At 45.7% G+C, this 12,892-nt stretch overlaps 1 protein-coding gene across 1 annotated transcript; it reads right to left on the bottom strand.

The window, feature by feature from the left end:
* Positions 1–388: 388 nt before the first annotated feature.
* Positions 389–12,664, bottom strand: LOC115101904 (WD repeat-containing protein on Y chromosome-like). Its single transcript, XM_029621361.1, has 29 exons — positions 12,368–12,664; positions 11,726–11,796; positions 11,568–11,607; positions 11,169–11,322; positions 9,476–9,594; positions 9,244–9,347; positions 8,946–9,147; positions 7,737–7,842; positions 7,498–7,582; positions 7,239–7,354; positions 7,091–7,161; positions 6,854–6,984; positions 6,334–6,401; positions 5,365–5,513; positions 5,113–5,250; positions 4,888–4,998; positions 4,548–4,778; positions 4,356–4,426; positions 3,959–4,163; positions 3,709–3,888; positions 3,524–3,607; positions 3,073–3,225; positions 2,740–2,955; positions 2,354–2,506; positions 1,977–2,145; positions 1,657–1,789; positions 1,035–1,209; positions 805–903; positions 389–636 (listed from the first exon to the last, which is right to left on the bottom strand). Exons 1-29 carry the CDS (start codon positions 12,662–12,664, stop codon positions 454–456), a joined length of 4,014 nt encoding a protein of 1,337 aa, XP_029477221.1. The 3' UTR covers positions 389–453.
* Between the last annotated feature and the right edge of the window lie 228 nt (positions 12,665–12,892).

Below are 12,892 nucleotides of genomic sequence, written 5' to 3'. Positions count from 1 at the left end.
TGGGACCTCAGCAAACACCGATGCAACCCTCTCATTCGGCGAAGTGACCCGGCTGGTCCAAGCAGGAGAGGGGAGGTCCCAGGCCTGTCAAAGCTGGACATGAAACCTGATAACCAAACTCCAACTCTCTCTCAGATGGAGAGGAGATCTAAACCCCGGGAGAACTCTTAGACACACATGGCTTGTACATATTACTTGTTCCCTCAAACTCTCCACATTTTTTGAGAAAATGTATATTTTTTTGATATCCTCTAAACGTGCAATAAATTTAAAAAATCACCATTCACCATTTCATCACATATGACAAAAAGCATTACACGTGTCCTGTATAACTGCCTCGACCTGATCCGTCTAAAACAACTACACCAAACACATGAAATAGTGCCTTGCCAAACTCATTTTTATTTCTGAGTGTAATCAGCGAGGGTCATATTAGCACCTGGGAGTTGCTGGTCATGGAGGAGCAGCCAGGTAGCGTGTGTGTGAATGGGGCCGGCGCTTAGTGCTCCTCTTCTGCTTGGCGGCCGTGTCTGTGCCCTCATTTAACCGGTGTTGATGGTCCTTCAGAAGCTCTGGGACAGGGGGCAGGGTGACGGGCCGCAGAACGCTGTAGGGCAAGGCCTTATACACCCTCAACTACAGAGAGACAGAGAAACAAACAAAATAAATAAACAGGCACATCATTCTCCCTCTTGACTTCGAACAACAGAGATGGTGTCTCAAAAAGGCCAGAGAACTACACATCTAAGGCCAGGAAACGGTCCCATAGAGTTAGTTGTAGGCTCTTTAAGGTATGAGTCTTACCTGCTCTTGACTGCTGAAGGTTGTCTGGAGGTCAGGGGTACAGGACGGAAGGTGATGTCTCACTTTCTGTTTGTATGCTCGTCCTAAAATGCTGCTGGTCTGAGGGAAGGACAGTTGAAGCAACACTCAATCGTTAGGCACAGTAACCACACAGGTGTGTTGCAGTCAGTCCTTTACTTTAATCTGATGTACGTAGGCTACTGTGAGTGTGGATGGCATCTGTAACTCACCTGCCTTCCCTTCTCCTGCCACAGTCTCCATGTGTTCTCAATCTGCTCGTCGGTGTACTTGACGATCCGTGGGTCGGTAGGAACCAGTTCCCTCAGCTGCGTTGTGACCCCACCAAACTTTGTCGACTGCTGACTCTTCTGTGCAGTCAGGCCCTCCAGGATGCGTTTGGCACAGCTAAGAAGGCATAGGAGGACATCAAAGAGATGCAGACAGATGACATGATTGGACAAACATCAGACTCAGTAATAGTGCATGGATGGGTACTTTTTTATTTATTTTATCTTTATTTTACTAGGCAAGTCAGTTAAGAACAAATTCTTATTTTCAATGACGGCCTAGGAACAGTGGGTTAACTGCCTGTTCAGGGGCAGAACGACAGATTTTGTACCTTGTCAGCTCGGGGATTTGAACTTGCAACCTTTTGGTTTCTAGTCCAATGCTCTAACCACTAGGCTACCCTGGCTACCCTGCCGCCCCTGTGCGGTACAGTGCATGGATGGGTACAGTGCATGATGGGTACAGTGCATGACTTGTTTTTGTGTGTAGAAAGTCCCTTTCATCAGCCATATAGTTCACATTATGGAGACAGAAGGGCTTGCGCATTTGGACTTTTCCCCTCACCTCCAGTGTGGGTACTTCCCCTCATTAAGGACTTTAAGTGTCTGACAGGACCCCATCCTCTTCAGGTCCATTGGAAGCTCTGTGTGGAGGGCCTTGGGGTCGCCCACACGCCACAGGCCCTGCCCAAATGTACCTGAGATGTAGAGATGTAGAGACAGACCGGGTACTAGTTGTCAGTATTAGTAGACATACAGTAGTTGGAGCGTACCAACACTGCCCCCTTGTGGCTGATGATAAAACATATTACATAGAACCATAAGACGTTCTCAAACTAATGACACCATACACGTAACTACAGTGGTGGTAGTGGTGGTGCTTACCGATGTATCTGCCAGCGGTGGTCCACAGACGTACGTTACAGTCCAGGCTGGCTGTGACGATGAGGCGGAAACGCTCCACATACTCAAGATGAACGATCCCTTTCAGGTGGCAGCGCCAGGAACTCAGGGGCCTAGGGGGGATCAGGGACACACTCCGTCCCTGCAAAATCTGGTCAGAGAGGGATAATAGAAATGAGTGGGAAATCTATTTATGACAGAGTCTGTTCCGTCTACGGAAGGTGACATCATCAATGACCACTAGCTATTTTCAGATCTGTTACACATTCATCCTAACCTGCCCTCCTCCCTAAAGCTCTGTAACTTGAACAAATATTTTGGTGTGTCATTATGTTCTGTGTGCACTGCTGTTGAGTTACCTCTTTGTCCTGCTCCACCACCAGCCTCCGTGGTCCCTCCACTTTGCAGTAGGGAGGTATGAGTTGAGGCAACCTCAGAGAGTCCTCATTGGATGATTCCTCCTCAGCCACCCCACCCCTCATACGGTAACAGTACTTCTCAATGTCCCACAGCTGCGGAAAAGGAAATACAGGTGTAGAGGGATGACGTGAACAAAGAAAAACAGAGAGAAAAGAAAAGAAAGATACTATCAGTCCATAGTCGATTTGTAAAACATCCTGCCAATGTCTCCACCCTGATCACTTCTCACCACTGTCCCCTTCACTCAAAGACATCAGTTGGTGTAGCCAACATAGATAAACAACACATGGACATATTCTATGGTGTCCAAACCCTCCAGTACTACCGTGATGTATCCGTTGCTGTCTCCAGTGAGCAGTATCTGGTCCTGTCTGTCAGTGGACATGGCACAGATGACTGGCCCCTTGCTATGCACGGCACGGAATTTCCCCAGCAGCCCTCCGTTACGGCCGATAGACCAGGCGTAGATGTAGCCGTCTGCTGAGCTGGTCAGGAGGATGGCCGTGTCAGGGCTACGCTCACGGGTGGCCAGAAACAACACCTGCTCGTCAGAAAGAGAAATAGGGAGAGACAGTCATTGACATCCTCTGTCGGTAATCAAGGTGAACAATGTTAAACCGTCAGATAGGTTACAGTGTATATGTCAGCCAGCCAGTACCTTCTCCACTGCAAACCGAGGCTTCTCCAGCTCGTCTAGGTTGATGGTTTTGCTCTTGCGTCTGGGCAGCAGTGTCGTCCGCCTACCCATGGAGACTGTGACCGGCTGGGGCAGGAAAGCAGAGACTGGAGCCGAGATGCTACCCCTCCGGCCCTGTGGGATGCATAGAAACATGCACACCCATGCATACACACATCAATACATGGAAACCACAGAAGACTGCAGAGGGGAGAACGGCTCATAATAATGGCTGGAACGGAGTAAATGGAACGACATCAAACACATGGAAATGATGTGTTTGAAGTATTTGATACCATTCCACCCATTCCGCTCCAGCCATTACCACGAGCCTGTCCTCCCAAATGAAGGTGCCACCAACCTCCTGTAATGGAAACCCCTTACACAACGGTCAACATACAAAAAGAGATGAAGCATTGAAACATTCTTTTACATGCCGCATGTTGGCGCGAGGCCCCTGCATCACAGGATCAGGAGGGGGCTCTGGAATACTGCAACGCCGGGCTTGATTGATTTGCTGAGGGACACAAACACCTCTACATCAGTACACACACACACTCACACATGTGTATTAAAGTCAGTGTACACACACACACACACACACACACACACACGTACCTGTATGACGTTGGTGTGGGCAGGGTTGGCACAGCTGGGACGGCGAGCCTGAGGGTTGAGAGTCTGGCTCACGGTCTCAAGAAATTCCACCATAGAGCGGAGCCACACATCGTCCTCATCCTCCTTCCCCAAACCGTCTGGACTCATAACAGTCACCACCTGGCCTGGTTTCTCTATCACCTGATTAGAAACTCAACATGAACATCAACAGACAAACAAAATGTCAGCGCTCCATTGTGTCTCGCCTCACCCGTATGGGTAAGAGGGGCAGTGGGCTCTCGCTAGCGTTGAAACGGCAGAAGGCTTGCCCTGAATCTATGTTCCAGACAACGACGTCACCGCTGTAGGAGGCGGTCACCAGCATCTTGCTGCCGTGGGCGTGCATGGAATAGATGTCGTCTGAGTGGTACTGGTTCCACACGCGGTGCTCCATCTTATCCTCCTCCTTATTGTCCCTGACACACGGACGGACAGACAGGAGGAAAGACAGACAGACAGACAGATGGGGAGAAGTAAACATACAGACACAAACGATACAAATAATACAGATACAACATACAAAAGTCACACAAGTTGACCAATTGCCAGCCAAAAAAGTGCTTAAAAGTTGCATACAGTCCAAAGATGTAAAAACATGAAGCACTCACAGATACCACATGACCCGTTTGTTCCAGCCTGAAACATAAATCCTCTCGTTGATGTACAGAATCCCTGTAACCTGCCAACAAGTCATTTCAGTAAGTATTGTTTCTGTAGTCGAACGGCATTGCTTGGTGGTAAGAAAGACAAGTCTGGTCTGTCACTTAGGGACCAGTGCCCTGCAGGATACAGCGCAGTACCTCATTGCTGTCCACCAGGGGGCAGAGTTCAGAAAGGAGAGCCCCGTTGTTGAAGTTCCAGAGACGCAGGGTGCCGTCTTTAGACCCGGTGATGAGGCGGCGTTTGGGCCCGTCGAATGCCATGGCAGTGACCTCGACTGGTCGCTCAGGGGTCGTTTGGAACTGCATTACCTTCTCCCCCGTCAGGATGTCCCACACACTGACCACGCCCGCATGGCACCCACTTACCACCTGGGCACAGAGCAGTGGAGAGAAGGTGGGTTTACCTAGCTTCAATAGGTTGTATGATCATCCCTTAGTTGACCTTTACTTCACTCCCAAGTATCGAACCATCACCAACCTGTTTGAAGTTGGAGTTGTAGAGAGCAGCACAGAGTGGCTGTTCGTGTGATGTTGTAGCTGTGGGTACAGAGCAGTTTGCATCCTCCATAGACCCTCGAAGAACTCCAATCTGCCCGGCGCAACATAAACATGAGGAAATAAATACACAGCAATACCAAAGAACCTTGTACAACCAATAGAGTGTGTATGAGTACACATGTTGAAGGCAATAACGAACACACACTAGGTACGTAGCCATCACCATGGTGTTACTGGTGTGGTTATAGTAGGTGCTGGTGATGGGGAAGCAGCCCATGTTGACGTTCCTGGATTGGATGTTCTGGAGGCAGACACTGTCCTGCAGGTCCCACACCCGCACATTCTGGAACAGAAAGAAACGACCTGACCTGTTTTGTGGTCTAAATGAGCATTACAAATCTGAGTAGTCAACGGGTGACATTGAGTGTCCCTGTAGTGATAATGCTGGACATCTGACCTTGTCTTTGGAGACACTGATGATCTTGTTGTCTCTGCCGTTGACAGCGATGTGAGTGATGATGGTGCTGTGACCTTTCATCTGTGATGTGGCCTGATTGGTCACATAGGGGTTCCAGACCCTCACAACCCGATCGAAGCATCCAGTCACTGGAACATTGGAAAACAAGCGCGGAAAAACACACATCATGGGATATTGCATCAAAATAATAATATCCAGATTGACAGCTACAGAAAGATCAGCAAAGAATACTGTATAAAATAAGTAATATAAATACTGAGCTATATTGCATGAAAAAAAGGGAAATTATATTATTTTATTCTAATACATCTGCTTAGAGAAAGAGATTTCGTTTCACAAGTAATAAAAATAAAAAAAACTCAAAGATAGGGGTCAGAATGATTGGCACCTCTGTTTTCAATACTCCAGCACCCTCCCCTTGTGAGGATAATGACCCTTAGTATGTTTCTGTAATGTTTAATGAGATTGGAGAACACATTGGGAGCGATCTTAGGCCATTGTTCCATACAGAATCTTTCCAGATCCTTGATATCCTTCGTCTGCGCTTATAGGCTGTCCTCTTCCATTCACACCACAGGTTTTCAATGGGGTTCAAGTCAATGGCCATTGCAAAATGTAGATTTTTGTAGTCAATTAACCATTTCTTTGTGGATTTTGATGTGTGCTTGGGGTTACTGGAAGTGTCAGCCTCCTAAAGTTCCTGATGCTGTTGACCTTAACAAGGGCCCCAGGACCAGTGGAATCAAAACATGCTTTCGATTCTAATATAAAATAATATAATTTTTAAATGTTTGGAGCAGGCAATATAGATAAGCATTTATTATTTATTTTATACAGTTTTTGTTGCTAATCTTTATCAAGGGTGGCAATAATTTTGTAACTGACTTTATATGTAATTGGTTTAGGCATCATAAACAGCACTGTACGGAGAATTACTTCTACACATACCCAGAATGTTGAGCTCAGGTGAGTAGTCAAAACACAGAATTCCCTTCTGCATGTGAAAGAGTGCAGTTCTGAGAAAGAAAAACAAGAGAATTATATTCATCCGTGAAATGAACATTAGAAATGAGAGATTTGAGGGCATTTTAAAGAGGCACTCCAGCCTCTGCTTTACCTCATTTAGCACCTGTTTTACTGAACAAAAGGCACATCTCAATAGGTTCTAGGTATGACATTACATGGCACAAGATGTTCCTACAACCAAGGAGGGAGGCCGATGACATCACATCCGACCAACTCCTTCTACGGCCTAATCTTTGAAGTTGGTGGTTGTGTCAACAACAAAAAAACTACTTTGCTCAAAACATATTTTGTTAACTTTAAGTGTGTGTATATTACTGTACTTATACGTGGGATATTGTTTTTCAACGTGAAAAGTTCAAATATAGCTGCAAGTGCGTCTTTAAACAGTCCTGTAAAACACACTGTAAAAATAAAGATGTGGAAAACGTGAAAGGGGGCGTACTGAATTTTACACTTGCGTGAGTGGGGCAGCGTGGTCAGGATCATGGAAGTTTGGTCTGCCGCACAGCAGGTGGCGATGGCATTCAACTCTGGGATGTAGCGGATCTGGTGGATCCAGTCATTGTGGCTGGGCTGGAACATAAAACAATTGGGGGGAAGATATGAAACAGAGAACTAACTAAAGAGGGGAAGAAATAGTGTGAACAGGAAAAAAACAAAAGTTATATAAGCTACTTACGACTCTAAAGCAGAGAAATGAGCTGGAGGTGTTTTTGAGCAGGGTTGACACAGGGATGCGATAGTTTGTTCCTGAAAAAGAGGCAAAGAAGTGAGTTTGGTCTTCGGCATGAACCTACCATCTTCACCTGCATGTTTTCACCCAGTACCTGTCTTGAAGGCAGCACTGTTGAACAGGCCATTATGGACCACATCAGAGGAGACAAAGATGTATATGGTGCCACTGGCATCCCCAATGGAGTACACTCCTCTCTTACCATCTGTCCTGAAAGGAAGCAGAGAGAAAAAGGTTATTCTCACAAAAAGGCCTGCAAAAGTCATTATGTTCCATTAAACAGAAGTAATAATCAATAATAATAGTAGTGCACTAGGAAATAGGGTGCCATTTGGAATACACACAAAGCCTACCAGTAGTCCATCACCTCCACGTTGGCCTCCAGCTCCGACAGGGAGAACACTATGTCACACTTACTGGCACTGATGTCATAGAATTCTGGTGAGAGAAAAACAAACACACTGTACAAACACTTCAACAAACATACAGTAGCTATAAATCAGTAGCTATGGCATTGTACAACATAATATCACTGCATAACAAGATGTTTTCATGTATACAAATATTTGTACAGAGATTCCCACAGACACACCTACGTCTCGCCCTGTGGAGGAGATGGAGAGCTGGTTGATGTTGCTCAGGCAGACCATGTCTGTCACCCAGACGGGCTGGGCCACTGTGTGCTGCATCTGACTTATCTAGAGCAGAGAAAAACATGCAAAGAATGTTTCACAGATAAAGAATAGAACATCCCACAAGCATGACATGAAGCATACCTGCTGTCCACAAGCATGACATGAAGCATACCTGCTGTCCACAAGCATGACATGAAGCATACCTGCTGTCCACAAGCACGACATGAAGCATACCTGCTGTCCACAAGCATGACATGAAGCATACCTGCTGTCCACAAGCATGACATGAAGCATACCTGCTGTCCACAAACATGACATGAAGCATACCCGCTGTCCACAAGCATGACATGAGGTATACCTGCTGTCCACAAGCACGACATGAAGCATACCTACTGGTCCACAAGCATGACATGAGGTATACCTGCTGTCCACAAGCACGACATTAAGCATACCTGCTGGTCCACAAGTATGACATGAAGCATACCCGCTGTCCACAAGCATGACATGAAGCATACCTGCTGGTCCACAAGTATGACATGAAGCATACCTGCTGGTCCACAAGTATGACATGAAGCATACCCGCTGTCCACAAGCATGACATGAGGTATAACTGCTGTCCACAAGCATGACATGAGGCATACCTGCTGGTCTACAAGCACGACATGAAGCATACCTGCTGGTCCACAAGCACGACATGGGGCATACCTGCTGGTCCAGAAGTATGACATGAAGCATACCTGCTGGTCCACAAGCATGACATGAAGCATACCTACTGGTCTACAAGCATGACATGAAGCATACCTGCTGTCCACAAGCATGACATGAAGCATACCTGCTGGTCCACAAGCATGACATGAAGCATACCTGCTGGTCCACAAGCATGACATGAAGCATACCTACTGGTCCACAAGCATGACATGAAGCATACCTACTGGTCCACAAGCATGACATGAAGCATACCTGCTGGTGGGATGTTCTATTACATAGCAGTGTTTCACAACTGTCTTTTCTCCATCTCTGTCAACATCATGTATTACTTCAGAGTTTTCACATCATATCAAACATTATTGTCTGGGGAAAACATATGAATTGCTATTCAATTCAATTGTAATAGATGAATTGATTGATTATTCGTGATATAATGCTTGAACATGGCTGATACGCACATTGACAGTGCGCAGCAGCTTGAACCTCTCGCTCCAGTAGTTGAGAACGCCATCACGGCTGATTGACAGGTAGCGTCCACTGTGGGCGCGGCCCTTAGAACCCCCCGAGGCCCTGCCATGCTCCCCAGAGTCTGTCTTTTTCTCCCCGGCTGGGGGCTGGAATGGGTAGAACTGGAGCCGAACAATGGTCTCACAGTGTGCACTACACAGGCAGAGACACAGAAAAATTAAAGCATGCATACACTGCACAAATACTACTTAGGAACCTGTAGAACATAGCCAATGAAATACCACTTACACAGGCACAATCTTGAGTGGTTTGGGAAAGTAGATTGGCCTGTTTTGCTGCTGCAAAGAGTCTTTCTCTCTGTACTCTAAAAGCATGTAGTTCAGATATTCAACCTGAAACCACACAAAGTTGTTGTTTATGAGAGTAAAAACTTAAATGTGTTTACGTGCTTGTCACACACCAGAGTTGGTCAACTGAGGACAAAACAGCAGTCCTGTTCATTGTCGTTTTGCTCTCTCACCCAGTCCATTCTGCCGTCACAATTGGTGTCCACCTTCATAAAGATAATGTCCACATCCTCGTCATCCACATCGCCCATGATCTTCTTCATCGCATCTCGGAACTGAGCCATATCCAACCCTGACAGAGAGAATGACACATTGTTTAAGAAAATGTGTCCCTTTTGGATATTGTAACTTGATGTTTTATTTTATTATTCACATTCTGTGATAAAGAACACATGTTCAACCAATTAAAACCCAATTTCCCCCCCAAAATCACTATAGTGAGGCGGCAGTGTAGCCTAGTTTTTAGAGTGTTGGACTAGTAACCGAAAGGTTGCAAGTTCAAATCCCCAAGCTGACAAGGTACAAATCTGTCGTTCTGCCCCTGAACAGGCAGTTAACCCGCTGTTCCTAGGCCATCATTGAAAATAAGAATTTGTTCTTAACTGACTTGCCTAGTTAAATAAATGTTTAAAAAATATATATATATAGTAAGTGCCTATTATGTGCCAAATAAAGTAACAGGGTTGACGATTTCATCTTAAATCAGCTATAAATCACCTTGTTACAGGAGGAATGGAAGCTTGTCGTGTGCAACAGGGACAGGCAATTGAATGCAAGCTTCACAAAAAAAGTTTAAATTGTTAAAATATTTCTAGCCTGTATGTATGGCAGGGATGGGCAACTTAGATTGGGGTCCACAAAAAATCATGAGGGGCCACAGTGGCTCACGGGTCTGCATACCCACATCCATACCCACACATGCAGTCAGAGCTGGCACTAGCCTATTCAGGGCCCTTAGCAAAATTTGGTTTGGGAGCCACCCCCACCTTGCAAGAGCAAAACATGTTTAGTTTTGAAGTACATTTCATGCAATTCTACACATTCTGCCATGGGGCATAGAGAAAATGTTGTTTTACAGTAAGCTTGCTGCAATCTAAACATTTTTCCATGGGGTGGAGAAAAGATTGTGCAATTCTATGACTCATTTCCTGCGATTCCACACATTTTGCCATAGGGTGGAGAGTCAGGTTTGCAGTTTTTTAATTGGGATAGAACCAGCTCACCTGCTTTTATCACTATGATTTTACTGTTAGATGTTCAATGTTTCTTTTGGGGAAAAATATTTTAAAAGGAATAGTTTCACCATGCTCAAACAAGAGTTCAGTTCACGCAACGGGATCAACCTTAAATTGAGGGACTGGGTTGTTTTTGTTATTTTCCCTCATAATGAATCACTATGAAATATATCACAAAAAAAAAAATAATCATCTCCAGAAATGACTCTGTCAAATAAACAAAATAACGAGGGCTTTACAATGATGGTGAAAACTTGGGGGAATTTTGGGGGTTAAAATCTTAATAAAAGTCACAGCGGGTGCATAGAGGTAGTAGCCAAAATACAGAATTTTAAGTTTTAATGTCACATGCACAACACGTACAGTAAAATACCTTATTTGCAAGCTCTAAACCCAACAATACAGAATTTTGACACTTTAGCTTTCAAATTTAATTTAAAATATCAAATGGGACTAATTTCATGGAACGATCCATGTGTGTTTGTATGACAACACTATGTAGAAATGTGCAGCTGGTTGGTGAAACTGGCAGGGATCCACTGGGGGCTAAAAATGATACTGGGTTGGGCTAAAAATGATACTGTGGTATACTATTAGTTATGGGGAGGTGTTATGTGTTCGGGTCACTCACCCCCCCCTCCATCCGTGTCAGCCTCTCTGAACATGCGTTCAATGCGGCGAAGGTGCTGTTCGTTGATCTGATTCTCCACTCCCCCCTCAGCTGGCATGTCCTCCTCCGCGGAGTCACTGCTCTTCCCTGAACGCTCCGCCTCCCCTGAAATACCCTGCGGAGGGAGGATTTGGAGCACCTCACTCATACTTAACTCCACGTTTGATATTAAAACCAACGTGAACCATCTTTCACTTGAAAAGGGCTTAGGAGGGCAAGATTCATTAAAAAACTGCATAGAAAATGTGGGTGACAAGGCAGCAAAAACCCAGGCAATTTGAATGGAAATGTCTGTGTAAATAAAACAGAGCACTTTGGGGGAGCATAACAGTGTGCAGATGCATTTTGTTCTGGATTTACCGGAGCTGTGGTGTGTTTCTGCTTGTCATCGGAGGTGGAACTGTGACAACACGGGCAATGGATACAATGAACACCCAGCAATTCAAAATGTGATTTCGTGATCAGACACATTTAAAGTCCCAATGTGAACTAGCTTTATACTGATATTACTGTCTGACCTTGTAAGGCTGGCCATCTTCACAGTTCCTCTGTGACAGTCCACAAGCTCACACTGGTCATGGCTTTCCACCTTTAACACAGGCACAAATGCTCACAGAAGAACAATGCTCTTTTGGCGATGTCACAATGTGAGAGAGATGTTCCTAACATAAATCATTGATATCTATGGAGACCAAACTTAACCAGATTCTGACCAGATTTCCAAGCTTTTTTCTGTTGATAAAAAAGACCTTGCACTCTTGATGACAGAAAGATGACACTAGGGAGAGAGAAGGGGAGAGACAGAGTCCTGCCTATTTGACACAATCGTTACATGAAAAGATTATGACCAGTTATCCAAATCTGTTTTGCATCTTGACAGACAGAAGCTTATGGATGAAGAGATCAATAGAGTGCAGGATAACATGTCCAACAACATGTTGTAGACAAACAACCTCTGCAAGTTACCCAAGGCCCTGTGGGCCTCATTCACCTGCAGGAGAAGCTTTGTGCCTGTAAAAGACAAGCCAGACTATAACTTTATAAGCAGATTACTGGGGCCAAGTCACTGGAAGCAGAAACCGGATGGCCAGATCAACATGCAAGGATGGGGGTCAGTGGGAGACAGAGGAAAACTCCACATGGAAGATCTAGACTAGGACCTGTATATTCTGATCAGAGAAAATGACACAGCCCAGCTCAGAATGAGGAGAGCGGTCGTCAGGAAGCCCCTGGTGCCAACAGCGGAGGGAGAGGGCAACATGAAGACGCAGATGATGGAGCTGGCTCAACGGGACATACAGAATCAAGACCCGGATAGGGTCCACACCACCACCGCCGCTCAGGTCCCCTGCCTCACAGTGGTCCCCACAAGGCAGGTGCTCCCCATTGCGAACCCCCAGGGTGCAGGCAGGGAGCCCGATCAGGAACAGCATCCGGCCCACAAAAAGGGCTGCCATGTTGCCGACCGGTGGCAGAATTGACACCACCCAGTATGACAAGTACACCCTGCCACCCACGTCTATGGCGCAGTGGGTTTCTAGACATTTGTTTTTATTTATGGCCCTTTACTCTGGGCAGGTTTACATTTGTCACTGTTCTGATTTGGGTTTACTGTAGGTGAATAAGGCCCACCGGGCCTTGGGTAACTGCAGTTAGAACCAACTGCCAATAGCAATGCAAATGTA

The sequence above is a fragment of the Oncorhynchus nerka genome, linkage group LG20 (assembly GCF_034236695.1).
Source record: "Oncorhynchus nerka isolate Pitt River linkage group LG20, Oner_Uvic_2.0, whole genome shotgun sequence".
NCBI classification, from domain to species: Eukaryota; Metazoa; Chordata; class Actinopteri; order Salmoniformes; family Salmonidae; genus Oncorhynchus; species Oncorhynchus nerka.
This window is presented reverse-complemented; position numbering and strand designations above follow the sequence as displayed.

Coding starts and splice junctions, on each gene's coding strand:
- LOC115101904 (XM_029621361.1), bottom strand. CDS start 12,664: ATGGCAGCCCTTTTTGTGGGCCGGATGCTGTTCCTGATCGGGCTCCCT. Junction 9,595..11,168: donor TGACACGGATGGAGGGGGGG/GTGAGTGACCCG, acceptor TCTCTCTGTCAG/GGTTGGATATGGCTCAGTTC. Junction 7,843..8,945: donor AGCTGCTGCGCACTGTCAAT/GTGCGTATCAGC, acceptor TCTCTGCTCTAG/ATAAGTCAGATGCAGCACAC.